This window comes from Capra hircus, unplaced genomic scaffold (assembly GCF_001704415.2).
Source record: "Capra hircus breed San Clemente unplaced genomic scaffold, ASM170441v1, whole genome shotgun sequence".
Lineage (NCBI taxonomy): Eukaryota > Metazoa > Chordata > Mammalia > Artiodactyla > Bovidae > Capra > Capra hircus.
In genome coordinates, this window is record NW_017189962.1 from 130,721 (window position 1) to 158,394 (window position 27,674).

The following is a 27,674-nucleotide window of genomic DNA, read 5'->3' on the forward strand; positions in this document are numbered from 1 at the left end:
TTCTTGAAGACCTTTTCCTCAGAACTTCCTCCATGTGACCCCCCCCTCCTTGGCTGGGGCCCCCCTCCCGGAACCCCAGCCTGCCTCCCCCTTGTCTTCCTGGCTTGTTCTACTGAGGTGGCCCTTACAGGGCTTTGTCCGCTGGACGGCACGAGAGGACGGCTCCTCTGGTTGCTGGCCTGCTGCACTTGTGCCTGAGAGCGGGCTGCGCATGAAGCTCCCGCTGAAGCCCTGACCCTCAGCACTCGAAGGCCTGGCTCCCCGGCCTGCTGGCCTCCAGCTCTGAGGTTGGCTGCGTTGTGTAACCTGGGCTTTTTCCCACAGAACTTTTGAAATCCTGTCCCAAGTTTCTCTGTTTCACAAGACTGCAGTGGGGCTTTTCTTTTGTGCCGATGGGACTCAGTGAAGACTCCTGACTCACGTCCTGCAGGGCACCTTCCCCTCTGCCGTCCTGCTCTCACTTTCTGTGAGAGGGATCTGCACAGCGCACAGGTCAGGAGATCCTGAATGGGAACCACAGGCCCACCCGCCCGCCGCCTCTGCTCCGTGAGCTTCCGCTTGATCTGGTCGGCCTGCCCCACGTGGCCTCTGGGTCAGGGCGTCACTTCCTGCTTCCTGGCTGCTGCTGTTGAGTTGCTAAGTCCTGTCTCTCTGCAAACCCGCTGACTGTCGCACACCAGGCTCCTCTGTCCTCCCGTCTCCCACAGCCCACTCAAACTCATGTCCAGCGAGTCAGTGATGCCATCCAACCATCTCATCCTCTGCCACCCCCTTTTCTTCCCGCCTTCAATCTTTCCCAGCATCAGGGGCTTTTCCAGTGACTCAGCTCTGTCCTGGTGCTCACAGTTTTAATAGAGACTGTTGTTCTGTTTTCTTTCTTTTCTTTTTTTTAATGTCTATGATACTTTCTTGAAGTTCTGAGGGCACTAATTCATGCGTCTGGAGTCCTCTCCTCTTTCACCGAGTACAGGGCAGGTTGTAACTTCTTCTGTGAAGACAGAGACGATAAACAGCTCCTGCTTCATGAGCTGCCTGGAGTCAGTTACTTGCTGTCTGTTATTTTTCAAAACCTTTACATGAAAGCCATCCTTCACCCTCCCACAGCCGCCGTGTGCCGAGGCTTCAGCAGCCCGCTCTGGAATCGGGTGGGTGCCCCCACGCCTCCTGGTTGCTGCAGGGCCTGTGACTGGGGCGTGTTTGTGTGTCTGCGTGTATGTGAGTGTGCGTGTCTGGGTGTGTGTGTGTGTACTCGTGGGCATGTGCATGTGTTTGCATGAGTCTGGGGGTGTGTGTGTGTGCGCTAGGTGTGTACGTGTGTTTGCATGAGTCTGGGGGTGTGTGTGTGTGCTCGTGGGCGTGTCCGTGTGTTTGCATGAGTCTGGGTGTGTGTGTGTGTGTGTGTGTGTGTGCTCGTGGGCGTGTCCGTGTGTTTGCATGAGTCTGTGTGTGTGTGTGTGCTCGTGGGCGTGTCCGTGTGTCTGCATGAGTCTGTGTGTGTGTGTGTGTGCTCGTGGGCGTGTCCGTGTGTTTGCATGAGTCTGTGTGTCTGTGCTCGTGGGCGTGTCCGTGTGTCTGCATGAGTCTGTGTGTGTGTGTGTGTGCTCGGCGTGTCCGTGTGTCTGCATGAGTCTGTGTGTGTGTGTGTGTGCTCGTGGGCGTGTCCGTGTGTTTGCATGAGTCTGTGTGTGTGTGTGTGCTCGGCGTGTCCGTGTGTTTGCATGAGTCTGGGTGTGTGTGTGTGTGCTCGGCGTGTCCGTGTGTCTGCATGAGTCTGTGTGTGTGTGTGTGCTCGTGGGCGTGTCCGTGTGTCTGCATGAGTCTGTGTGTGTGTGTGTGTGCTCGGCGTGTCCGTGTGTCTGCATGAGTCTGTGTGTGTGTGTGTGTGCTCGTGGGCGTGTCCGTGTGTCTGCATGAGTCTGTGTGTGTGTGTGTGTGCTCGGCGTGTCCGTGTGTCTGCATGAGTGCCGTCTAGCTGCCTGTATGTGCTCCTGCAGAGACAGGACCAGCGCATAAAGCTGGGTACGGACAGTGGCACACAGGAAGCTGTGCGATAAAACGCTGCGGAGGGTTTTAAAGGCCCCTGTTGAGGAATCAACGCTCTGCAAATGGTGACCGAGCTGCACAGGCCACCAGCCTCCCACACGGAGGCCCCAGGTTGGCAGAGAGTCAGGGTTGGCAGGGGTCATGGGCTGGGGCTGCCGGCTCAGGTGGCCCAGGGGTCAAGCCTGGCTTTGCTGCATCTGGTGCCCTGAAGAAAATCGCTCCTATGCTCTAAACCGTAGTCTTCTTATCTTCTAAGAGATAATAACGCTTGCTCCTCGTGGGGTTGTTCCAGTCAATACAACGGTACTTGTAGCCAGCGCTCGTGACAAACGCTGGCCATTCCCGGGTGAGAAGAACAGATTTGGTGTAAATCTTAAACCTGCCCAAAGTGGACCAGGAAAGTGGGAGAACAGGAATAATGGACAAATAAAATTATGTAAACACGTCAGTTAGAAGACAAAGGCTTTCAGACCGGATAGAAAATTAAGACCCAGACAGGTATACATCCCCTACAAGAAAGTCATTTAACACATAAAGACACATGGGTTCAAAGCAAAAGGTGCAAAAAGCTTTACCGTGGGAGCTAATCACATGAAATCACACACAGAAAGCAAGAGCATACACACGCAGGCAGATATGCAGGCACACACATGAACGCCCACAAGCACACACACGCCACCAAGGCCGTGTGGCTGGCTGAGTATCCAGCAGGCTTCAGCGAGGGGCAAATTGCTAGGCAGTCTTAGTGCAGAAGTTAGAGCCTCGGTTCTTCTTCCAGCTTCAATTCCAGTTCTCACACATACACGTTTTTGGCTCCACTGGCCTAAAGCTGCATTTGTTTCAGCTTCTACACATTCAGAGGAATGGCTCCCTGGTCTGGAGGGTCATAAAACCTTCAGACCCAGGACAAGACAATCATTAACTGCTGTCCAGTTTATGAAGGAGAAAAGCTCCTGGTGGATCGTCAGCTCTTAAGCATGCATCTGACTCCTAAATAATGGAGTGTGGTCCTGAGCAAGGGTCAAGGGTCAATGGTCAAGGGCTGGCATCAAACGTCTGGAGAAACTGAGGAACTGGGACCCAGAAGAGCCACACGCACACCGGACGCCACGCTCACACTCGCCGGCCAGAAATGACAGGCATCTGGCCCTGGGCCAGCCAGAGACACACAGCCCGATGCTAATGAAGACAGAAAACCTGCTGCTGTTCCCGCCTCTGGGGGCTCTTCACCCCCTCTCAGAGTCTGTGCTGAGGGCTTTGTATCTCTGTCCTTTAAAATAAACTTTGCCTGCCTGAGTGTTTGCGAGTTTGCAAAGTCCATCCTTTGGCTCCGTGAGCAGAGCTCGGTTCCCCGTCTCATCAGGACACGGAATGTCTGCAGAGACGAAGAAGGCGTTTCATAAAGCCAGGCGCTCGTCGGAGCGTGCCTAAGCGCATAGACCCAGTGACAGAGCTTCCCAGCTCAGGCAAGAGCGAGGGAAGCAGCAGGCAGCCCAGCAGTCAAGGTTGCAACACTCCCTTCAGCGGCTGATAAGGAGGCAGACGGGAAGGACGCGAAGCGGCGTCAACCGGCCCGACCTCGGTAACTGCAGGACGCTCCGCCGCGCAGCGCTCTTCAGGTGGCGTGGGGACTCCCGCCCAGGAAGCGCGCGGTGCGGCGCAGAGCCCGTCTCCCTGCAGGGAGGGGGCCGGAATTATCCAGGGCGAGTCCTGGGTGACAAGGGCGTTAAAGCAGAGATCCAACAGAAAGGCAAGTGGCGACTAACTGAGCGTTTGGGACTTAAGCAGTGCACTTCTAAATAACTAACCCAATAATTCTAACACAGCAGATGACATAAACAGCACACTTTACATAACCTATGAGCCAAAGAGAAATCACAAGGAAAATCAGAGCAGATTTTGAATTGAGTGAATGAGAAAACAAAAATCTGTAAGATACAGCTGAAGAAGTGCCTGGGGGATGGAAATGGCAGCCCACTCCAGTGTTCCCGCCTGGAGAGTCCCAGGGACGGGGGAGCCTGGTGGGCTGCCGTCTATGGGGTCGCACAGAGTCGGACACGACTGAAGCGACTTAGCGGCAGCAGCAGGGGATACTCATAGTTTCAGGTGCTTACATTTTAAAAGGTGAAAGTTTTAAATACAATGACCTAAGCCTTAAAAAGCTAGAAAAAGGAGAGCAATTTAAATCCAAAGTAAACAGAAGAAATAAATAATAAAGGTAAAAGAAGAAATAAAAAACATGGGAAAAGGACAAACAGAGAAATCGATGGAACCGAAGCCTGGTTCTCTGAGAAGAGCAACAAAACAGATAAACCTTTAGCTAGACTAGTTACAAAGAGAAAAAAATCAGGAATGAAGGGACAAGACAGCAGATCCTACAGGGAACATTATGAGTCAGTTTATGCCAATAATTGTGCAACTCAGATCACACGGTCAAGTTCCACGACATCTGCAAATTATGAAAATGGACACGAGAAGAAAGAGAAAATAAAAATAGATCCACATCCATGAAAGATATTGAATTTGCAATTTTAAACCTTTCCACCAAGGAAATTCCAGAGACTATACTGGTGAATTCCACTTAACAACCGTCAAGAAAGAAAGAATCTTACACAGCCTTTCAGAAACTAGGGGCTAGTTCACAGCTAACGAGCCCAGTGTCGCCCTGATCGAAAAAGCAGATGAAAATATCACAAGAAAATACAGACCAGTATCCTTCAGCCAAATATTAGCAGTTTGAATACAGCGATATATAAAATCAATAATATACCAAAACACGTGAAGTTTTCCCCAAGAATGCAAGATCGGTTTAAGATTTGAAAATCTAAAAAAGAAAGAAGCAAAACATAAAATCCTCTCAATAGATTAAGAAGATTTTGATGAAATTCAACACTTGTTGATTTTAAAAATGACTCTCAGGAAAGTGGGAATAGAAGGGAACTTCCTTAACTTGAGAAAGGACATTTACAAATGGTCAGGAAGACCCCCTGGAGGAGGGCATGCAACCCACTCCAGCATTCTTGCCTGGAGAATCCCATGGACAGAGGAGCCCGGCGGGCTGCAGTCCAGGGGGTCACAGAGTCGGACACGACTGAGCAACTAAGCACAGCATCAGGTCAGTTCAGTCCAGCCGCTCAGTCGTGTCCGACTCGCTGCGACCTCGTGGACTGCAGCACGCCAGGCCTCCCTGTCCATCACCAACTCCCGGAATTTACTCAAACTCATGTCCATTGAGTTGGTGATGCCATCCAGCCATCTCATCCTCTGTCGTCCCCTTCTCCTCCCACCCTCAATCTTTCCCAGCATCAGGGTCTTTTCCAATGAGTCAGTTCTTCGCATGAGGTGGCCAAAGTACTGGAATTTCAGCTTCAGCATCAGTCCTTCCAATGAACACTCAGGACTGATTTCCTTTAAGATGGACTGGTTGGATCTCCTTGCAGTCCAAGGGACTCTCAAAGAGCCTTCTCCAACACCACAGTTCAAAAGCATCAATTCTTCTCTGCTCAGCTTTCTTAAGAGCCCAACTCTCACACCCATACATGACTACTGGAAAAACCATAGCTTTGACTAGACGGACCTTTGTTGGCAAAGTAATGTCTTTTGTTGGCAAACTAATATCTCTGCTTTTTAATGCTTATGGAATAAGCATAATTATGGAATAATGCTTATGCTTATGGAATACTGCTTATGAATTACGGAAGTGCTTATGGAGTTATGGGAAATGATCACGGAAATTCAAAAAGCAAAAGCAATTTTTCACAAGAACAGTTGGAGAACTTACTCTACCTAATTTCATGACTTTAATTATAAGGCGACAGTAGTGGAGATGTCGTGGTGTTGGCGACATGAAGACGCGTGCATCGTCTGAACAGAACAGGGAGCATCACAGTACGTCCACTTGTTTTCAGCAGATGCCAAGGTGACTCAGTAGGTTAAGAAAAGTCTTTTCATTCATCACATGGGGAGAATGAACAGTAACTCTTACCTCACCCTAAGTTTAACTTGATCATATGCCTTATTGTAGAAGCTAAAACCACGAACCTTCTAGAAAAAAATGACAGAAAGTATTTATGATGTTGGGATATGCAAACATTTCTTAGGATACAAAAAGCATGAAGCATGAAAAATACTGATAAACAGAGTTTGCATTAAATATGAAGCTTTTTAAAAGGTACTATTTCTATTAAAAAATAAAAAGGCAAGCCACATAATGGGGTAAATATTTACAGTACATCAAAGCATCTGTATCCAGAATATATAAAAAACACTTGCAATTGAATAACAAGAAAACCAGTAACCTATTTTTAAAAACAGGAGAAAGTTTGAATATTTACCCAAAGAAGGCATGTGGATTAACAGGCACAAAAAAAGACCTATGACTTTAGTAGTCGTCAAGAAAATGCAAATCGCAGTCACGATGAGAGAGCATTAGGCAACTATCGTGACTGTGAAAGCTTTGCTGTTTAGTCACGAAGTCACGTCCGACTCTTCTGCAACCCCATGGACTGTAGCCCTCCAAGCTCCTGTGTCCATGGGATTTTCTAGGCAAGAATAGTGGAGTGGGTTGCCGTTTCCTTCTCCAATTCTTTAAAATTTAAAAGACGAACCATACCAAGCATCGGCAAGGATGTGGAGCCACTCTTGGTGGGAACTTACGAACACCACGTACAGCACTTTGGGAAAGCACTGGACCCTTTGTTTTTAAAGCTGAACGTCCAGCGAGCATATGACCCAGCCGCTCCTCTCTGAGGTGCAATGCCACCAGACTTACTGGGAACAACCAAGGGGCCTTCGACGGGTGAACGGGTGGGAAGACTGTCAGGTCCTTCTGGAATAAGCGGCTGTCAGCAGCGAGAGGAGTGAAGCAGAGGTTCACAGAGCGCAGACGGATCCAGATACGAGAGACAGACACCACGTGATCCCATCCGCCTGAAATTCTGCAGCGCAAACGCCTGGCGAGCGGCGGCAGCAGCAGACAGGCGCGCGGGCACAGGAGGCCTCTGGGCGAGGAAGGCGCTTTCTGTCCTGACTGGGGTGCTGGTTTCACGGGTGTCTGCTGTTGACCAAGAAGCCGCAGAAGGCTCACAGGGGCAGAAAGTCTCAAGGTTGCTCAGGCAAGAGTTACGCCTGACTCTGACAGGAGAGAGGCAGGTGTGTCTGTGAGCGGTCGGCCGTCACAGGTCGCTCGGGGCAGGCATTCGATGCGTGTCCTGAGCTTCTGGAACCTTGCGCAGACGTTCTGGGGGCCTGTGTCAAGACCAGCAGAGGCAGAGTTCAGATCCCATCGGGGCTGAGATAGCACGAGCTCCCCTTCCTCCTAGGCCTCCAGTCCACGGAGGCTCTCTTGGCGAGACGAGCCATGCGACTTCCTTTCAGAGGCATTTGTCAAAACTCACCAAACCGCACACCTAAAGTGGCTCGTGAATTTCATATGCACTAATTTCCAAAAAGTTGATTTGAAAAAGCAGAGGTTACAAGAAACAAGGAAGTGAACGAGGCCCCTTCGGCTGGCTCCACCTGGAGAAACACAAGCCCTCAGGGCACTGGCCTCGGGCTTCTTGTTGGAAGGGATCCTGTGAGCGCCCTTTTCTTCTGTAAATCTCGCTAACTTTGTTTTCAAACCTTGGTGATGTGTAGAAACACCCAGCTCCCCGTGTATGCACTGCCTTTTGTCAAGGAGGAGACCCGGGTTTTGTCTTGTTTGATTTCTGGGGTTTCTTAGCTGCACTGTGAGGCACGTGGGAACCCACTTCCTCAACCAGGGACTGAGCCCACGCTTCCTGCAGTGGACATGCGGAGTCTCAGCCACTGCACCTCCAGGGAAGGCCCTGGTCACTGTGATCTTACGGTTTCCATCTTGGTCCTAACCTTTCCCTTTGTTGTTAAGAGCAGCTAGCGCTGATCAGCTGGTCGATACCATCGCCTTCGGAAGGATCTTCCCAGGTGACTCAGATGGTAAAGAATCTGCCTGTAATCAGGAAACCCTGGTTTGATCCCTGGAGGGATCATCTTCCAGGGGAAGATACCCTGGAGGAGGGCATGACAGCCCACTCCAGTCTTCTTGCCTGGTGAATCCCACGGGCAAAGGAGCCTGGCGGGCTACAGTCCATGGGGTTGCGGAGTCGGACACGACTGAGTGACTGATGTTTTCAGAAGGACAGCAGGCATCTGTCTGGAACGCGAGCTTTCCCCAAGCCTCCGGGGCCACACCCTCTCCCGCAGTCAGCCCTCCCGGCCACCGTGCCTCTCCCGCAGTCAGCCCTCCCGGCCACCGTGCTGCAGACTGGCCTCACAGAACCGACGTGAGTTAAAACCAGGAGTTACAAGTGCAGAAGCGACTTCACATGGACTTCAGCTCCCGACCTGCGGCGTCCGTGACTAGGAAGAGGCCCTGGGCGGCCGTGTCTTGTTTCTCAAACAAGCTGAGGCTCGAGGCCCGCCCGCTGAGACCCGGGGCGTGGAACCGGAAACCCGCCGTGACCGGAGTCGCACACGTTCTCTGCCGCACACGGCCTGGAACTGCTGGACTGACTCTGCTTTCCAAGAAAGCAAGTTTTGGTTCTTCTTCAGGAGAGTTCCTCTTTTGTAACTGTCTAAAAGGAAGCCCGTCGTGGTTGAAAAATTTCAAGGGATCCATCAAAAAGTTCTCCGAGAGGCACCCGGAACGTGCATAAAAGATGTTCTCATTGCGTTAAGCAGAGAGAAGTGTGAGCACGCAGAGTATCCCCAAGCGGAGGTGGGTTTTTAAAGTATCTTGGGATGGGAGCCTTAGCTCTTTCCCCACTTGCTAGCACAGCTTTGAGGTGGAAGCGGTTTGCTCTTTTTCTGGCGTGTTCTTCGTTAACACTAATCTCACATCTACCAGCCACAAGTCTCTTGCCTTTTATCAATGAACCAAAATTAAACATTCCTAAGGTAAGCGGGCAGAACTGGAGAAGAGAAGTGAGAAACCTCGGTCCCTGGGGTGTGGAGCAGGCCAGGTCTCCCTCGGGCCACACCGACTGAGCGCCAGGGGCCCTGGATTCTCCTGTCACAGCTCCAGGCCGGGCAGCTCTGTGGCACCAGGTCCGAGGCTGGGAATCCTAACGTCTGTGAGCAGTGGTCCCTTCCGAGGGGACCTCCCAGGGAGGTCTTGGGCCAAGCGAAAAGGGTGGGTAGCTTGAGTGAAACAGAAACACGAGCACGAGGTAAACCCCGATGACAGCAAAGGGAGGGATGGCCAGTGCAGCCTGTCCACAATCGCGGGCACACATACGGGCGGGCACACGCTGACCACCGCTGCTTCTCACCCGGTCAGTGTGCTCTGCAAGGTACATTAATCTCAGGGAAAAGCATGAACAGATAGCTCATCTTCAAGATATGTGTCACAGTAGTTGTGCGATAACGGAAAATACACGTTCTCAGGCTCAGCGCTGGCTCCTGGTAAGGCTCCAGAAGCCGCTGGAATGTCCTGGTAAGACCACTGGGCGCAGCCTCGGTCTGTGCGTGCGTTTGGCTGCATTGGGCCTTGGTTAACGACGCCTTTGTTGCATCTGCTGCTAAGGCGCTTCAGTCGTGTCCGACTCTGTGCGACCCCACAGACGGCAGCCCACCAGGCTCCCCCGTCCCTGGGATTCTCCAGGCAAGAACACTGGAGTGGGGTGCCGTTTCCTTCTCCAATGCATGGAAGTGAAAAGTGAAAGTGACGTCGCTCAGTCTCTTAGCGACCCCATGGACTGCAGCCCACCAGGCTCGTCCATCCATGGGATTTCCCAGGCGGGATTTCCCAGGCAAAAATAGTGGAGTGGGGTGCCGTTTCCTCTGTTGCATCACCTGGGATCTTTTCTGCTGCGGCGAGCAGGCGCTCTGTCTCCATCGCATGTGGGATCTTAGTTCCCCAACCAGGGATGAAACTGGGGACCCCCTGCATTGCCAGTCAGATTCTTAACCACCAGGGAAACCCCAACATCTTTTAACACCAGGTTTCTGACCCTATTCCTGATGCACGCTTCCTGAACCCCTTGCAAGTTCCTGGACGATAAGACCTTCTTCTGTTCTCACAGGGGGACTCTAGGGGAGCTCCTGATGGCTCCTGGTCACCGTGGATTAGAAGCCATGATTAGAAGCTTGGACTTTCAGCCCCACCCCAGCCTCAGGAAGGAAAGAGGAGCTGCATCACCTATGCCTCTGTGACGAGACCTCCAGAAGGCTCCCACAGCACGGGGTTCAGAGGGCGTCCAGGGTGGCGGCCACACGTGGCAGCCCAACCCCAGGAGACCCTGGGGACCCAGCCCAGGGCTTCTCACCCCCCAGGTCCCCTGCGTCCTTCTCCAAACCCCTCCCCACAGAAGGAGCCAGGGAACACAAGCAGCGCTCCTGCGAGCTCTGCAAGCCCTGCTAGCAAGTCAGCGGAGGCTGAATCGGGGGTGGGGACCTGCGCTTCTAACAAGCCGGACAGACGTGCGCCACCTGGGGACGCTCTTCTGGTGACCGGCTTCTGACGCGTGGGGCTGGGCCCGTGTCCTGGCAGTGGCGGTCGGAGATGCTGTGAGTGGGGCCGGGATGGGAGCAGACACGGGGACTGTGAGCTTTTCCTACAGCGAGCGTTCCTTATGTTCAGCAGGGAGCTGCATTAACGAAGCTATCATTGAGTAAAACATTACACCAAATGACGTTACGCTAATTATTTCTAAATGTGTTTGTATAGATTTTGTAATAGCATGGGAAAGTAATGGTTCCAAATGAAAAAAGGAGAATGCAGAATATGACAATAATTTAAAAAATACTTATTTGGCTGCACCGGGTCTTAAAGAGTTTGCAAGATCTTCAAGTTTTGATGCAGCGTGTGAACTCCTGGTTGCAGAATGTAGGCTCAAGTTCCCTGACCAGGGATCGAACCCCAGTCTCCTTTATTAGGGGCGCAGAGTCTTAACCACTGGGCCACCAGGGAGGTCCAGAAAACTGTACCTTTTAGAGCATTTTTAGGTTCACAGCAAAATTGCAAATACAGACTTTCATTACCCCTCTGCCAGCCTGGACACACACCGCCTCCCCCACCAACGGCCCACCAGAGGGGCGGGCATCGGTCCCCGCTGGGGAGCTCACGCGGAGGTGTCACCACCACACAGAGCGCCCGGCTCACATTCGGAAGCTGCTCTGGGTCTGAGTTATTGCTCTGAAACAAGACAAAAGAATCAGCAATCAGACCCGGATCCAACCTTCCTGCAGAGATGGTGTTTTGGAGTAAGTAATGGGTCCATGAAGGCAAATCTCCTTGCAGGCCTGCTCCAGCCGGGAAACACAACAGGGAAGACAATGAGAAATGGCCAGGGGACTCCTCAGCAGCCCAGTGGTTAAGACTCCACACTCCCGCTGGAGGGGCCTGGGTTAGACCCCTGGTCAGGGAACAAGATCCTAAGAAAGAAAACAAACCACCAACCCGCCAGGCCCACCGGAACCACAGACCTACTGACCCACCAAGAAGCCATGAAGTCAGAGGTCTGAGGCCCCGGGGAGCCTGCAATGGGTGGGGCCAGCTAGCCAGAGCCCAGTGTGGCTGCAGCCCCGAGGAGGGTCAGGAGTCTCGGGTCTCTGTGCTCCCTGCATCGTGGGCTCTGACTCGAGGGCCCAGGTGGGGCCTGAGACTCTGCATCTCGAACAGGCCAGGTGGCGCCGATGCCCCAGACCCCACTCCAAGGTGCCTGAACAGAGGGAGAGACAGCCATTCACCAGCTCCCCAGGTCAACCCACAATGTGGGGTGTCCTCCAGGACACCAACTAATCAATGGTGTGCAAAGGGGACGGAGCCCTGAGACACCTTCAGACCTCAGTGGAGCCACAGTGAGCAAACTGGCTGAAAAAAGTGCTTTTTGAACAACTGGGGAACCGTGAACATCAACTGGAAATTAATTACTAAGGAATTGTTGCGTTTTGGCTTTACATCAGCTATGACAATGCAAAAGCTTTCTATAAAAAGAAAGATGTCCAGGGTTCGTTTTGCAAAACTCAAGCTGAAAAACCAACCAAAACACGAAGCAGTGAGGAGGGACGATAAACCGTGAAAGTAACAGGCACCACAGGCTTCACCACATTATCTTGTTTTTATTCACATTTAAAAAAATTTTTCATAGAACAAGTCTGAAAAACTACAGCACTACGCAACATGACTATTTCTGCTTAGCATCTCTCAAGAAAAAGTGTGTGGGCCTGCTTAGTTGCGTCTGACTCTCTGCGACCCCATGGACTGTAGCCGCCAGCCTCCTCTGTCCATGGGATTCTCCAGGCAAGAACACTGGAGTGGGTGCCCTGCCCTCCTCCAGGGGACCTTCCTGCCCCAGGGATCAAAGCGGTGTCTCCTGCGTTGGCAGGCAGATTCTTTACCCACGAGCACCACCTGGGAAGCTCCAGGAACAGTATGACCTAGAGCAAAAGAGAAGAAAGGCACAGACTGCCTGCTCGGCTGTCCCACTCGATTCCACCTTCTTCCAACCACCACTCCTCTCCTTCAGACATGGAACCCACACCTCCGGGGAGACTGGCCCTCCCAGCGCCGGAGGCGGGTCATTTCACAGGTGAGGAGGCCCTGCCTTTCAGCTGGGAGCTCACACGGCTCATTGTTAAGAAAGCCAATCCTTAGAGACGTCATCCTGAGACTTCCCTCGGGTCCAGTGGTTAGGACCCTGGGCTTCCAACGCAGGGGGCCTGGGTTTGATCCCTGGTCAAGGAACCAGATCCTGCATGCTGCAACTAAGACCTGGTAGAGCCAAATAAATATATTTTTAAAAAAATAACAAAAATAAAAAGGCTGTCTCCAGAAAAATTCAGAAGGTGTGGAGTCCTTTGTGGTTTTCCACGTCCTTCCTTCGACCAGAACAGATCAGAGTCCCCGGCAGGCCGATGGTCAGGGCCCTGCGCTTCCACTGCAGGAGTATGGGTTTGACCCCAAGGTGAGGAACTAAGATCCCAAGAGCCTCCGGGCTCAGCAAAAAAGAAAAAAAAAAAAAAATCAGACCCAGCCCTAATTAAGGGTTCAAACAAAAACCAATAAAAAACAAGAAAATCCCACCATATTATTTCCCATACTGTATGAAAACGTAGCATCATAGAATTTCTGATCAATCTTTCATTTCCTGCTGTTTTTAAAAGCCCTGTCCTTTTGCTGAAACACACTTCTTTGGGTCTTTAAAAAGAGAAGATTTTAAATGCAGCATGTATTAGGTATTCGGACCCAGAAAAAATGGGCTCTGAAGGGCCTAAGAAAATAACACTGCCTGCTGAAAGGACTCTGGGTAGCTAACAGTTTCCAAAAGGAACAGAGAAGGATTCGAGGAGAGTGCAGGCACGGGGGGCAGCGGGAGCAAGGGCCGAGGGCGCGAACCCGGCCCCAAGAGGGCGGCGCTGGCCCTTCACCACCGACCCGACCCACGAGGGCAGGGCAGGCCCTTCCCTCCCAGCACCGGTTCCTGGGCAGCCAGCATCTCTGCACCCACATTCAGAGGGTAAAACGTTCTCTCAACACAGGAAGGGGCTTCCCAGCCAGGAAACCAACAGTTGATAGGTCTTTTTGTTTTCATACTAAGATTATTTGGTAGTTTCTCACCATCAGGAAGTTCAAGAGAAAAGGGCAATGTTCTAGAATTATCCAATTACTGCTGAGCTTAGCTCTCTATTTCATAGGGACAATGTGGGCTCAAATGACGGCCTACTGGAGGGACATCCTGTCACACACTTGCTGCTGAAGGGCGTCGCGGTGACGGCACAGACGGAAAGTCAACACCTCCTCCACGGCGCACCTGGACAGACAGCACTTCTCTCCAGCGACGCCGCTGAGACTCTGGCCCACCAAGAACAGCAAGGAACAAGAACCCAGAGAGCCCCCAAACACCTAACAAGACCTCAGCGAGCGAGTCGACTCTTCAGGAGCAGCAGATTCCTGACCCAGAGAGCAGAACAAACCGTGCGCTAAGAACGCAGCCTGCCAAATCAGCGACGAAGGATGTCTCAGCTGTCACCCTTCTGTGACGGCAGCTACCCCTGATGGTGCACCGTGGGGAAACGCTCGCCATCCCGCAAACCTGCACTGCAACCAGCCCGACGAGTCCTGGGGGAGCGCAGCATGGCAAAGCACAGGACGCTGGCCCCAGAGAGCTGGGGTGGAGATCAAGGGAAGACTTCAGAGAGGCCAGACTCCTGCACCTCCTCACACAGAAAGGCACCAAGTTCCTTAACTTGGCTTATCTGATTTTCCTCAATTAACAGTAATCTTCTGACCTTTGGACTACCTGCCCTTTGTTGCAAAAACTCCAATATACCCTGGCTTTTTCTCTGGGCTATTTGAGATGACGTCCCCCAAGCTTGCGGTCCTACAAAGGTCAGAGGCATAAGGCGCAGCTCTCAGCTTCTAGCTTGTGCCTCTTTAGTCAACAAAAACCCAACAAGCCTGGGGCTCTCTCAGCCTCTTAATGTCCTTTCTCTCGAGGCCCCGCTAAGGCTCTTCCCCGTGCAGAAGAGCAGCAAAGACCTAGAACGGCCCCTAAGCGCCTAAACAAGACGTCAGCGAAGCCACACTGCAGTCTTCAAGCCCTTCAGTGCCAGACTGTCTCAGCTGTGCGATTGTTAGACTCTGGAAGGGAAGCGCGGGAAAACCGGGAAGGAAGGAATGACAAGGAAAAGACAAAACCTACAAAAAGCGAACAAGCGGAGGGCCAACAGCAACACAACCCCACGGGAGTCGCAGCCTGTTGGGCGGGCCGACGGTGGGCGGCTCCCGAGCGGGGGGTCCGAGGCGCGGAGGCCGCAGCGGGTGGGGTGCACAGGGCAGGAGGCCGCCTCTCCGCAGAGGGCCGGGGCGGCCGGACAGCAGCCCAGAAGAGGACCCGCAGTCCCGAGGCGAGCGCGGAACCAGGGCGGCGGCGAGAGGCCCTTGGGGAGAGCCGCGGAGGCGGCGGGCGGGGGCTTTTTCTGGGCGGCTTGCGGCTGCCCCGCCCGGGCCCTCTGGGACGCTCCGGGAGGGTCGCAGCCGGCAGTCCCCGAGCCCTCGGCGGCGCCTCCGCCCCGGACTGCGCCCGCCTTCCTGCGCCCGCGCTCTGCGAGCCTCCCGGTGTGTCCGCTTCCGCGCCCTCGTGGAGACGACGCCCAGGAAGAGGGTCCGCTTCCGCGCCCTCGTGGAGACCCTCGGGGAGTGTCCCCCTCCCCGCCCTCCTCCGGGAGCGCCCCCGACGCCGAGGCGCGCCCACCCTCGGCCCGCGGCGCAGAGCCGCAGGCCGGTCCTCCCGCAGCCGCGGGCCGGGCCCGGCCACCTCCCTGCCCGCCCGGCGTCGAGACCCGACTCGGGCGCCCGGGGTCGCGGGCGTGCCCCACGTCACGTGGCGCAGCGGTCACGTGCCTCGGGCCGGTCACGTGCGAGGCGCACGCGGGGCGGAGCCCGAGCTCGCGCGCTCTCGCGAGATCCGCGGGGGTCACGTGACGGCGCGGGAGCGCAGCGGCCTCACGTGACGGGCGCCGCCGGCTGCGGGGTCTCTTTCTCGCCGCGGTCGCAGCGCCGGGACCTGCTGCCCTCTCGCCGGCCCGGTCAGTCCCCGGCCCGGCCCAACCGCCACCGCCCCGCCCGGCTCGCGCTCGCGCTCGCGCCCATGGCGGCCCCCGGCGGCGCCCGGCGACGGCCGCTGCTCCTGCTGCTGTTCGGTGAGAGGCCGGGCGGGGGCCGAGGGCGCGGGGTCCGCCGGCGGAGGGGCGGCCGTGGGGGCCCGGCTGCGGGCCCCGGGGGCGCCGTCCGTCCCGGGCGGGCCGGCTGCGGGGTCGGGGGCGGCCCGGGGCCCGCTTCTGGGGGTCCGTTGGCGGAGACGTGGCTTCTCAGCGCTGCGGTTCGACCGCTCACCGTGGGGGCTCCGGCGGCCGCGGAAGCTGCGAGCGGCTGCAGCCGAGACGAGGACGGCGCGGGCCTCGGTCCCCGCGGGGCACAGGGCGGGCGGCGACCCCGGCCCCGGGCGCCCGTCCTGCGGGCTTTACCCCTGGCCCCGCGGGCCACTGACCTGCGTTCCGACGCCGCTCGCCCGCCGGGCGTTCTCGTCAGGTTGTAAGGACCTCGCCCCCCCCGGGAGCTTCAGGGAGCCCGCGGTGGACGAAGGGCCTGGGCGTCACAGTGGACGCGCTCGGCTCTGGCGAGGCGGCGTCGGAAGAGCGGCGTGTGTGTGGCTCCGGAGCCGCGCGTGTTTTCTCCGCTGAGGGGTTTTGCCCTCTTCTGTTTGTCCTAATGAGAGAAAAACCGCGTTGACTTGAACGGGAATCACTGCTGGTTCGACTTGGCCTTAGGGCTGCTGAGAACACTCTTGGTGGCACTCTCTCCCCTGCTCCCCATGACACGGGAAGAGGAAAGTGTTAGGACCCGAAAAGTGCTAGCGGAGCGCCCTAGAGCTCAGCAGACACAGAGGCACTTTCCACCCCTACCTGCTGGGGATTGCGGACATCTGCTCTGAAATCCTGTGGCTGGTGACAGATTGAATTTTGGTTTCAGGTTCTTGCTTTGCCTGTTGTTGTAAAATGCATTCTTTGAGCTGCAAGACCAGCCGCAAGGGGTGACCTTATTCCAGCAGCAAAGCTGGAGCCTTGCTCTCCCTGGCAGGTGTCCTGAATTAGGTGAGGAGCTGCTGGGACGAGTCCTGTCGTGTCGGGACGGCTGGCGTTTCTTTATTAGAAAAGCTTGCCTGCGTTACAAGTTTATTATTGTGTTTCATGTTTTAAAAACTCACCTGATGAAGAGAAAAATCCATAACTTCCCTACATTGATAGCTTGAAGTATCATGCGTATAATTACTTTTTTGATAGCTGTTTTGTCATGTCTTTTAAGTTTTATATTTGATTAAAAATCCATTTTTTAAAAAAGGTTAAGAGCTTGGATTTGGACTGTTTAAAGTAATGTTTTAATACACAACTTCACCAAAAAGCATTTTTCTAAAGATGTTTCTGAGTTCTAAATTACAAAGTCATCTTGCATTAATAACTAGAAATTTAAGTTTCGTTTGAAAACTTTGTAGAAAGCTAGGCAAGTGTGAACTGAAACTTGCTGATACATAGATCATTATGTAATGGGACTCGACCGTTGATGTCACCAGGATGACGTTCCCCTTTCAAAATGATGAACTGTTGCTTACAAAATAGGGGAAAAAAATTTTTTTTTAACTGATACTGTTACTGTCGATTGTGGGAGTTTGTCAGTTACCCAGGTTGGGGATCAAATTTTTCACTAGGTTTGAAGTTAAAATGTTTTAGGTCCATAATTTTGAATTTATATTGTTAGATCCATGCCAGGCTGTGGCAGTCCATTGTTTGTGCATCCGAAAGCCTTGACTCCGTGCGTGTGTGACCTGCACTACTTCTGAAGCATCTGTTCAGCTCTGCTGTGATTATTTTTATGCCTGTGTCTTCCTTATCCTGCAGCCTATCTTGGCCTCACACATTAAGTGCTCAGGGCCTACATGAAGAGGCGTCCAGTTTGACAGCAGTGCCCCTTAGCAGAACATGCATGTCAGCTGTTCGGAAATGTACACAGTAGTCTTAGAGGTTGTGCTTCTGTGTGAGGGATGGCTCCTCGGTCTTTTTCTTCTTATAAGTCTTCAGACATGATCAGGTATCACTGATTATAAAAAAGATTTGATCTTAGATTTAAAAGAACTGATCTTAGATTAGAAAGTGATTTCTTTAAAAAGTTAATGAAGAATTTATTGCCTTGTTCCTCCAGATGGCAATCTCTTTCATGTCTCAAGTGAGTATGTCGTACTCTGGAACATCATCATTGCTCACTGAGCGCTGGAGAGAAAGTGTGCAGGTGTGGGGAGCTTGGCAGCACGTGGTCTGAGCAGCAGGCCCAGTCCCAGATGGACCCTGCACTGTGGTGGCAGCGCGACCTCGAGCACGGTGGTCAGCTCCCCGTCTGTGAAAGGCAGTCCTCATAGTGTCTACTGTTAAAATGGCCCCAGTAGCTCAGTTACGTGCAAAGCCCAGTTCAGGTGCTCGTTAAATGCGACACTGACCTGGCGGTCTGTCAGGTGCCTCGGGTTCGGTGATGAGCTGGGCAGGTGAAGCCTTGTGGCGCTGAACACGTCGGTAGTAGCAGCGCGCTCTGAAGGCAGGCCCCGGCCCTGTTCTCAGCGCTGCGCTTGCTCCAGCTAACTTGATGGGCTGACGGTTCTCGCGTCGGCTCACTTATTTTCACTTTACAGGTGCCTACACTGAGGGTTTGGTGGTTCCTCCGAGCCCAGCTCATCGGGCCAGGAGTGGCAGAGGACTCTCTTCAAGATTGAGCTCTCACCTCAGGCAGGCGTGTTCCCACAGCTTGTTTTAGAGACTGGAATGTCTCCAGATGGGAATTTTCTGAAGGAATAAGGTGCTTACTCCTCACAGGACCCTGGAGAGAGGATGGTGGCGAGTCCTGAGTGAAGGGCTGCTCGTGGTGCAGGTTCTGACCTTCAGGAGGGACATTCCTCAAGTTACTGAGACATTCTGACTTGAGAAACTGGTATTTTTATAGAGGGAAAAAGAGACTTCTGATCGTCCGCACGCACGCATTCTCTTGTGATTTTCTGTTATGGTGCTGTTGCAGACATTGTTCTCTCGACCAGAATTGCTTGTGGTTTCTTGTTTTACCTGGAAAATTTCTCGGCCTCTCCAGAATCCATGTGGGTCTCTAGCGCTGCTGAAGGCTGCTTGAAGTTTGTTTAGTAATATTTCTTTGTTGTTCTTTGAAAGCTCAGGTCCTCAGCATGTTTATTAAATGAGGGAATTATGTGATTGAAAAGTTATTTAATGTGGAGTGTTTTCTGGTGAAGGGTTTTGAGTCAGTAGGAAGCGTTTGGTGATTTAAGGAACTCTCACGGGAGGGCAGCTTCTTACAGGAGAGCAGCTTGGTAGGAGCTGATGAGGGAGGTAGTGGCCTGAATGCCGAGCCTGTGGAGCGTGTGGTGACCCGTGGCTCCGCAGCTGGGCTGGGCCGCCCAGGCCTGGGGCGCCTGTGGGTGTCCAGGGTCTGCCCGTCTCCGGGGCCCAGGCTTTGCTTCTGCTGCTGGGCCTGCGTTTGCCTGGCTGGCGGCAGCTCTTGTGCGTTTCCCCTGTCGCTCTCAGAGGCGTCTTTAAAACCTTCACTGTGTCAGAAGTGAATCGTGGGGTTTTCTCTCCCTTTGAAAAAGCAGTATTCATTGGTTGGAAATGATTTTAGTGTTGTCTTACTTGAGTATTCTGAGGAGTAGCTTAAAGATTTGTGAATCGACACGGGCAAGAACGTCCTTGATGCCCTGGTTGGCTTCGTCCTTGGGTAGCGGCTTTCTCTGTGGTTCCAGCCTGATGTTTCTTCTACCTGAGGCTTACAGGTGGAGTGTGGGGATTGTCTGTTCTCCCCGCTTTAGGCCTAAGTAATGGTTGCTCTGAGGATTTTATCTGGTGCCGTTCGCGAGGATGGAGTGCACTGGGTCCACTGGAGTTGTGGGGGCCGCGTGTGGGGAGCCAGCTGCTGCTCTGGGAGCGCGCCCGGTCGCCTCCACTCTGAGAGCCGTCGGAGGCAGGTGCGTCCGGTCCTGGCGAAGGGTGGGCCGGGGCCTGTGCTGCGGAAGCACGGCGCTGTGGGTCTCGGCACGTGGCCACACCTGTGCTGGCTGAAAGCTGCTTGATTCAGAAGGGTCAGGACACCTGTCCTGTCCCGCTGTGAGTGAAGTGTACGGCCGTAACCCTACCTTTGTGCCCGACTGGATGTACTTGTTGCTAAGCTGCCTGCTCGGACTGGGGCCCGGCGACCTGGCTCAGCCGTGGTCGTGCCCAGGCTGGAGGCCCCGAGACAGCTCCTCCTGCCCTTCCCTCGGGCACCCGGCAGCGCCTGCGGAGGCCGCACAGCCAAGCCCAGAGCCAGTGGACTCCCTGTGTTTTGAGGCCCTTTTGGACGTGGGGGAAGAGCTCTGATCGAGAGTCTGCGGCTTTTCCTGCGCTCTCAGCAGCTAGATCAGGCAGCTCTTGAGCTGCAGCGTGGGCTCACCATTTGTGTAGAATGTCAGCGTTTGGTTCCAAGGTTCAAGTCCTTCCTCCAGGACCCTGCCCTGCCTCCCAGAGGTCCTCTGAGGAGCCGGCGTGAGGCCGCCTAGGCCTGGGGTGACCCCAGCTTGGCACACAGAGGGGGCGGCTTTCGAGAGGACAGTGTCACAGTGGGGTGGGGGGACAGAGCCCTTTGGGCCCAGCGTGTCCCGGTCTTTTCTGCAGTTAAGCAGCTTTCCCAGTAACAGCCACTCTGCTGCAGCTGTAAGCCACAGACACTTTGAGAGAGTCACGCGGGGGTCTCTCTGCTTGGGAGTCAGCAGGCCTCGTGCACAGCGCGTCGGCAGTGTTGGTGGTGAAGGATGGCAACGGGACCGCCTGCATTATGGCCGACTTCTCTGCTACCTTCCTGACCAGCTACGACACCAGGAGCGGCCCCCAGGTAGGAGAGCCCGCGCCTCCGCTCCGGCTGTGTGCGCGCGACGGGCCTGCTGCGGTGCCCCTCGGAGGCTGGGTGTCCTGTGCACACTGGGGCTGCAGTCCCACAGGCCGGCGTGAGCCCTGCTTAACTCCTCGACCCGTGTGCGTACCGTGTCACACACTGCGGTGCCCCTCGGAGGCTGGGTGTCCTGTGCACACTGGGGCTGCAGTCCCACAGGCCGGCGTGAGCCCTGCTCCTGCCGTCTTGCTCTGAGCCCTTCTCAGATTTCCTCGAGGTCGTGTTCCGCCGTCACGACGCAGGGCTTCGTCACGTGAGCCACGCTGGCTTGCTCGCCCGTCGGCTGTAGCTGAGCTCTCGTGCTCCGTTTACGCCTGGTGTGCAGCTCTGTGAACACGGCCTTTTTGGATCCGCTGCTTTTGCTTTAGATGAACTGTCGACGCTGCAGGAGTCACGTGTGAACGTGTGTTGGAGGGACAGGGTGACTGCACGGGCTTGACTAGGACGTCCCTTGCGGTTTTGTTAAGACAATACCGCGCTTCTGCAGAGCGAGGACTGCTTGCTGCTGTCCGAGGTCCCTGACAAATGAGCAGCGTTTCTCTGTTTTTTGTGCCCTGCTGAGTTGTGTCCAACTCTCTGCGACCACGTGGACTGTAGCGCGCCAGGCTCCTCCGTCCGTGGTGTCCTCCAGACAGGACCGCTGCGGCGGGAGCCACTCCCCTCCTGTGCTGGTTCTTCCTCCGCTGACCGCCTGTCTGTCCCCTCCTGTGCTGGCCCGCCCTCCACTGACCACCTGTCTGTGGGCTTTGCGCTGCTTCCATTCACATCTGCTCTTGTGAACGTGTCCTTCCAGATTTCGCTGTCAGAGCTTTACTGAAGCTCTGGTTTCCTTACCCATCCCCACGTCCACGGCATGCCGCCTGCTGGCCCCTGGAGAGCAGTGGGGGCCCAGGACTGCCAGGAGGACAAGCGGGTCCTTTGGAGGCCCCTGGACACGCCAGCCGCCTGGACTCCTCTTGATGTAAATGATATTTGTCAGACAGAAGGGAGCTCTGCAGCCTTTGTCCATGGAGATGCCTCTCATTGCAAAGACTCGTCCGGGCACCTCTTAACTTGTGCTTGGCTCTTTTGGGTTGGAGTTTTTGAGTGTTGTTTCATCGTACGTTGACCGTGTTACGCAAGTGGCATCGTCTGTCTGCAGCACGGTGACTTCCCGCTTCACGACACGTGCCTCCGCCACGGTGTGGTCTGTCTGCAGGGCGGGGCCAGGACAGCTTCCCGCTGGCCACTTGCTCAGCCCGGGCCGTGGGGATGGGCTCTGCTGGTTTTGTAGTTGTTGTTTTGCTTGTGATAGTTCACTCAAACTGTTCTGCAGTAAACTTCACCTTCTCTTTGTTTAGAGAGACAGGTTCTTTAAATAAGCTCTGTAGCAGTCACGAAGGGCTGAGAGGACCAGCTCGTTCTGGAGCCTAGCATGAATCATTTCAGTTGACGTGACAGCTTTATTTTCGTTCTTGTGTGAAGTAAAGTTACATCAGTGAAGCAAATGTTAGTAGTTAGGTCATCCTTATCTCACACTTGAATTACTTTTTGGTCTGTGACTTGACATAAAATACTCTGTCTTTTGTTTTTATGACAAATGTTTATGCATTGATGGTGGCCTCTGAGGTGGAGAGGGTCTGGGTTCCGAGCTGTGGTGGTTTCTGAACTCTGTAGTGAGTAACCCATCGTCATGTTGGTTCCAGAACAAGTCCTTTGAGCTGCCAGCTGGTGCGGAAGTGTCAAACAGCAGCTCTTGTGGCAAAGAGAATGCTTCTGATTCCAGTCTCGTGATCACTTTCGGAAGAGGCCACACGCTGACCCTCGCTTTCACCAGAAATGCAACACGTTACAAGGTCCAGCTGATGCGCTTTGCTTATAACTTGTCAGACACAGACACTTTCCCCAATTCGAGCTTCACAGGTAAGAACCAGTGTGGACCGGCGATGGGGTGGAGAGAATTGGGTTGGGGAATATCCAAACTGCTTTTAAGCAAGCGGTTCAAGGGTCAAGAGCTGGTTTTCTAAAACACAGGAGTCAAGACTGTGGAGTCGGCGACCGACATCAAGGCCGACGTCAACACGACGTACCGGTGTGTGAGCGAGACCCAGGTCCACATGGGCAGCGTGACGGTCACACTCCGCGATGCTGCCATCCAGGCCTACCTGTCCAGCAGCAACTTCAGCAGAGCGGGTGAGGACCACTGTGGGGAAGGTGCCCTCCTCCCTGAGCGTGGGTTCAAGCAGGGTCCAGGGCAAAGCAGGTGGACCCTCTGCCTTCGTCATGGTGTGGATGGGGTCGGGCGGCAGTCTCCACACAGAGGCCTCGCCCCCCCACAGTCCCGCTCAGGCAGGCGGGCCCAGGGTGCCACTCAGGAAGACTGCGTCCTCCTCCTGGGAAATGAGGGTGCTGGCCTCTCGGGGGGCCTGGGGGCCCAGCGGTCTGCAGAGAGTACTCTGGGCACCGCACAGCCTGCTGTCTGCTGCTGCTGACCCCCCACATCCTGCCGCTCAGCTCACAGGTTGCCACCACTGCCTGGGGGGAGGGTGGCATTCCCCCCACCCTGCTCCGTGTGCCAGCCTTGCTTGGCGGCTCAGAGTGGCTGGATTCTGGGCTGCGTGGCAACCCTGTGGCCCTCCTTGTGGCCGGCAGCAGGCCTGGGCCCTCCTGTTTCCAGTGGGGCTGCGAGGCCTTCTGGGCCCTGCACAGCCAACAAACAAAGGTTGCTGTTTGTGATCAGAAATTTAATGTTAAAAAAAAAAAATCCAAAGAATGTTTCACAACAGGTGCCTGTGACTGAGCTTTTGCGGGGAGCAGCCACGGGCCCTTGCCCTCCCACTCCCGCACTCATGCAGCAGAGCTAGGTGGGTCCCGGCGCCCACGGCCACCGCCCGCAGCAGCCACCGCCTGGCCCTCCTCAGAGGAGGCCGGCCTGCCTGCCCCTGACCCCGCAGGCACGCTAGTGGCGGGGCGGGGGCTGAAGGAAGCCCCACGTGATTGGAAAACGTGTGGCTAGAGGCCCAGTCACAGGGCTGAGGGGCAGGTCCTGAGGCCGCCACGTGGCCCCGGTCAGGCCAGCCTGGAGGGTCCCGGCTGCTCCTAGCACAGCGAGCGCGTGAGGCATGGGTGCGACCCAGGGTCCAGGCGCTCGGGGGCACCCAAGGCAGCGGGTCATGTGCTCTTAGGAGTCTGGGTTTGCAGTTAGCAGCTGAGCGTGGGCCTCAGCAGAGGGAAGCAGCAGGGACCTGGGAGGTCAGGCCAGGCGGCGGCGTCTGGTTCCCTGACCTGCCCAGCCTGGACACGCCTCACTTGACGGCAGCCTTCTGCTTCTGGGGCTCTGAATGCAGGCACAGAGGCTGATGTTGCTGTTAAAGTAGACAGCTGCCTTGTTTTCAGAGCACTGGCCTCAGAGCAGTTTCAGGCTCACTGCAGAACGGGAGAGGGTACAGGTTCCGCACGTGGCCTGGTCCCCACGCAGGGGCCACCCCCTGTCAGCGGCCACGTGGCGGTCTCTCTCCATGGAGGTGTGGCACGGGCGTGAGGCCCCGCCACCAGCCTGCTGCACGGGCCTCTCTCCCTGCTGGGGTCACCAGGCCCACCTGTGGCCCCCTCGTCTGCCAGGTGCGGCTTCCTGCCTGCCCCACCTGCGCTGAATGGGCCTGACCTGCCCAGCCCGCCCCGCCCAGCCCACCCCGCCCGGGCCTGTGGTAGTTGTGACCTGGGCATGGGTCTCAGTTCCAAGCCTGACGCGTGGGGCTGCCCCTGCTGCCTCCGGGGCACACAGGGCTGGTGCCAGCCTGTGGCGCATGTCCACTGTCCCCACCTGGCCTGGGCGCTCCTGCCGCTCTGCTTCTGCCTTCGGGCTGTGTCCAGCACGGCGCACAGGCGCTTGGACAGCGTGTGTGAACTGCCACCGTTTAAAATGGCCTTGGAGACACTGTCCTAACAGCATAGGACACAGCTGAGGTTTTGTTCCTGGCCTCACGGGAGATTTGTTCTGCTGGAGAGGATGTTTTTGCGGGCGAGGGGCCGCTGAGGCCCGAGGGCTCCAGGAGCAGGAGGAGCTGGGAGTGCAGGCGGGTTGGGTGGCCAAGCGCCTGCCAGGCCAGGGGCAGCCTGCTCCTGCCCAGCGTTTCCGGAGCCCCGCCTCCCTGGAGGATGAGCACACCCACCCCACTGTCCCCGCAGAGACGCGCTGTGAACAGGACCTGCCCACTCCGACCACGCCACCCCAGCCCTCGCCCACCCCAGCTCCCTCGAGCCCCGTGGTGTTCAGGTACAACGTTTCTGGCAGCAACGGGACCTGCTTGCTGGCCAGCATGGGGCTGCAGCTGAACGTCACCTACAGGACAGTCGACAACAAGGTGGGCCGGCCAGAGCCCTGCTCCCTGTGCTGGGTCCTGGGCAGGTTGTGGGTGGTGTGTCCCGCTGGGCTCGGCTGGACCCCCATCCACCCAGGCCGCTGTCCTGAGGCTGCAGAGCCTGGAGCTGCCATCTCTTCAGGGCAGGCATGTCAGCCCGGAGAGGCGGCAGGCTCTCCGAGTGTCCACCAGGTGCTTAGGGGTCTCGGCTCATCCTCGGAGATGACAATCTCCCTGAGGCCAAGGGTCTGGGGTGGCGTTGAGAGACGGAGGCCTGCCCCTCCTGCAGGGATGAGAGCCAGGGAAGGCTGCCGGAAGTATCAGCAGCCGTCTGCATCCAGCGGTTTTCCCCTGTGTGGACTTGTGTCTTTCCTTCTGGTTTGTTCTGTGAACAGGCCTTGAAGCCACTGCCTCCTGGCCACCTCTGCCTCCGTCTGCTCACAGCCTGGGGCCTGGCAGGAGGGGAGCTGACCTCTTGCTCTTCTTACAGACAGTGACCAGAGAGTTCAACGTGAACCCCAACAAGACCACCTTCGGGGGGAACTGCTCCACCACGCTGGCGACTCTGTCGCTCTCCAGCGAGAACCTCCTGCTCCTGGTGCTCCAGTTCGTGATGGTGAGGGCCCCCCCTCCACTCCCCAGTCTGGGGGACCCCTGGCCCCGCAGCAGTGGTGAGGCCCCCCCTTGTCTGCGGGACCCCTGGCCCCCTAGCCCACGTCCATCAGCAGAAACCTCACAGTACGTGGGAGCGCTGCAGGGGCCGGGGTGACCCGGGGCCTCGGGTGCTGTTGCCGCCCCATCTGGAGCCGCGCCCCCACGCCCTTGCTCTGCACACCTGCCCGGGACGAGTCCAGTCAGCAGGAGACTGGGGACGCAGACTTGGCCCTGGTGGATGCGCGTGCCTCACTCTGCAGTGGGCTGCTGCGCTTCTCCTGATAAAAGCTTTCCCGGAAAGTTCAAGGTTGGCTTTTGGGGAGCATGGCTCCTTCAGCCCCTACCCTGGCAGGCTCTGGCTCTGGGCAGGGACTGTAAGGAGCCGACTGGAGCTCTGTTCCCGAGACGACAGGCTGCCTTCTCGCTCCTGAGCGCTGTGCGGTCTCCTCCTGTGGCTGGGGGTGCCGGCAGTCACCGTCACCAGCGGGCGACCCTCAGCCTGATGGGGACTGTGTGCTTGTCATCTTCTCTAGAACGAGAGCTCCAGCAAGGTTTTCCTTCAAGGAGTCCAGCTAAACCTGACTCTGCCCGACGCCGAAGGTGAGACTCCCACCCCCACCCCACCCCACGTGCCCTGCAGGTGCCCAGGGCGCTCACCCCTCTGCCTTTGCAGACGTCAGCTTCACGGCCACCAACAGCTCGCTGAGGGCGCTGCAGGCCACCGCAGGAAACTCGTACAAGTGCAACACCGAGCAGCGGCTGCAGGTCACCAGCACCTTCTCACTCAACCTGTTCAGAGTGTGGGTGCAGGCCTTCCGTGTGGACGGGGACAAGTTTGGGCCTGGTGAGTAGGCGGGGTGGGGCGGTCGGGAGCAGGGCCCCCGGCGTCCTCTGCCTGCGTCCCTGACTCCGTGGGGCCAGCCCGGCCGCGGTGCTCCCACCACCCTCCGAGCAGGGCTGGGGAGGCCTCCCCGCGTAGAGCTGTGGGCGCAGCGGGGCGAGCGGGGCGAGCGCTGTCTGTCTGCCCGCCCGCCCTGCAGTGGAGGAGTGCCAGCTGGACGAGAACAGCATGCTGATCCCCATCGCTGTGGGCGGCGCCCTGGCGGGGCTGGTCCTCATCGTGCTCCTTGCCTACCTGATCGGCCGGAAGAGGAGCCACGCCGGCTACCAGACCATCTAGCTGCAGGCACCGCCCTGGCCGCTTCCCTGGGCTTGGCTCACTGTCGGGGGCACGTCCTTGCAAACTGGTTTTCAAATCTGCTTTATCCAACGTGAAGTTCATCTGGCAGCGCTTACTATGCACAAGAGAGTAACTATGGAAACGATGGTGTTAATTTTGCTAACGGGGTTAACTATTTTGCTAACTGGTTAAACGTTAATATTTACCAAAGTAGGGCTCTAAGCGGGTGGGGGGTAAGAGCTTTTCTAAACGGGCACAGGCTCCACTTTGGTTTGGCTTCTTGAGACCCTGGCATTGGGGCTTTTCCCTCAGATGTAAGCCTCACAGAGGGAGGCTCTGGTCCAAGGCTTTGGTGAAGGCGGTGGCCGAGGGGTGAGCGCGGAGGGTGAGACATAGACCTGGCTCCTCAGTTCAACCTCGGCGCCCGGCCCGGCCCCCAAACCTCAGGGCGCCCGGCGCTGGGTCCTGGGCCCCACGCTGTGCCTCTTGAGAGCTGGCACTTCTTAAGTTAGAAAAACGGATGTTCTTTCCACTTCTTTGTAAAGGGGCCTCCGCTTTCTGTTGGAGGCTCGGGTGACCGTCTGCCCCATGTACAGTAGTTGCTCAGCTCCGCGCGTCACTTGCAGCCCAGTGGGCTGTGTGCCAAGGGTCTCCTCTGGGACGCGATGCCGTAACGACGCTAATAAAACGTCTGTCTGTCTGTCTGGGTTTCCTCATGCTTCTGTTGGCTCCTGTGCGAGGTGGCAGGTGAGCTGGGTCAGCAGGTCAGCTTGGGGGGGCTGCCCCAAGACCAGCGACTCAAGAAAGGCCGTCTTCGCTTAAGACACAGCAGGGGAGCCCACTTTCTGGGGACAGATCTCTGTAGAAGACGGTTCCTTACCCGGTCCTACGAATCGGTGACCGAGGGGGGCTGCTCAGGCCTGAGTAGGCAGAGGCTGGCCTCGGAGGCAAGGCTGAGGGTAGCCTG

At 56.0% G+C, this 27,674-nt stretch overlaps 2 protein-coding genes across 2 annotated transcripts; one reads left to right on the plus strand and one right to left on the minus strand.

Annotated features, from left to right (window-relative positions):
• Window positions 1-2,271: 2,271 nt before the first annotated feature.
• Window positions 2,272-15,655, minus strand: LOC108634752 (collagen alpha-1(I) chain-like). The gene is made up of 6 exons (XM_018044954.1): window positions 15,652-15,655; window positions 14,706-15,458; window positions 12,407-12,441; window positions 11,091-11,197; window positions 3,622-3,717; window positions 2,272-2,422 (listed from the first exon to the last, which is right to left on the minus strand). The coding sequence occupies exons 1-6, from the start codon at window positions 15,653-15,655 to the stop codon at window positions 2,272-2,274; spliced, it is 1,146 nt and encodes a 381-aa protein (XP_017900443.1).
• On the plus strand, window positions 15,486-27,411 carry LAMP1 (lysosomal associated membrane protein 1). Its single transcript, XM_018044963.1, has 9 exons — window positions 15,486-15,705; window positions 20,355-20,476; window positions 22,219-22,435; window positions 22,547-22,705; window positions 24,701-24,876; window positions 25,364-25,489; window positions 26,061-26,127; window positions 26,201-26,371; window positions 26,568-27,411. The coding sequence occupies exons 1-9, from the start codon at window positions 15,654-15,656 to the stop codon at window positions 26,705-26,707; spliced, it is 1,230 nt and encodes a 409-aa protein (XP_017900452.1). The 5' UTR covers window positions 15,486-15,653; the 3' UTR covers window positions 26,708-27,411.
• Window positions 27,412-27,674: the final 263 nt, after the last annotated feature.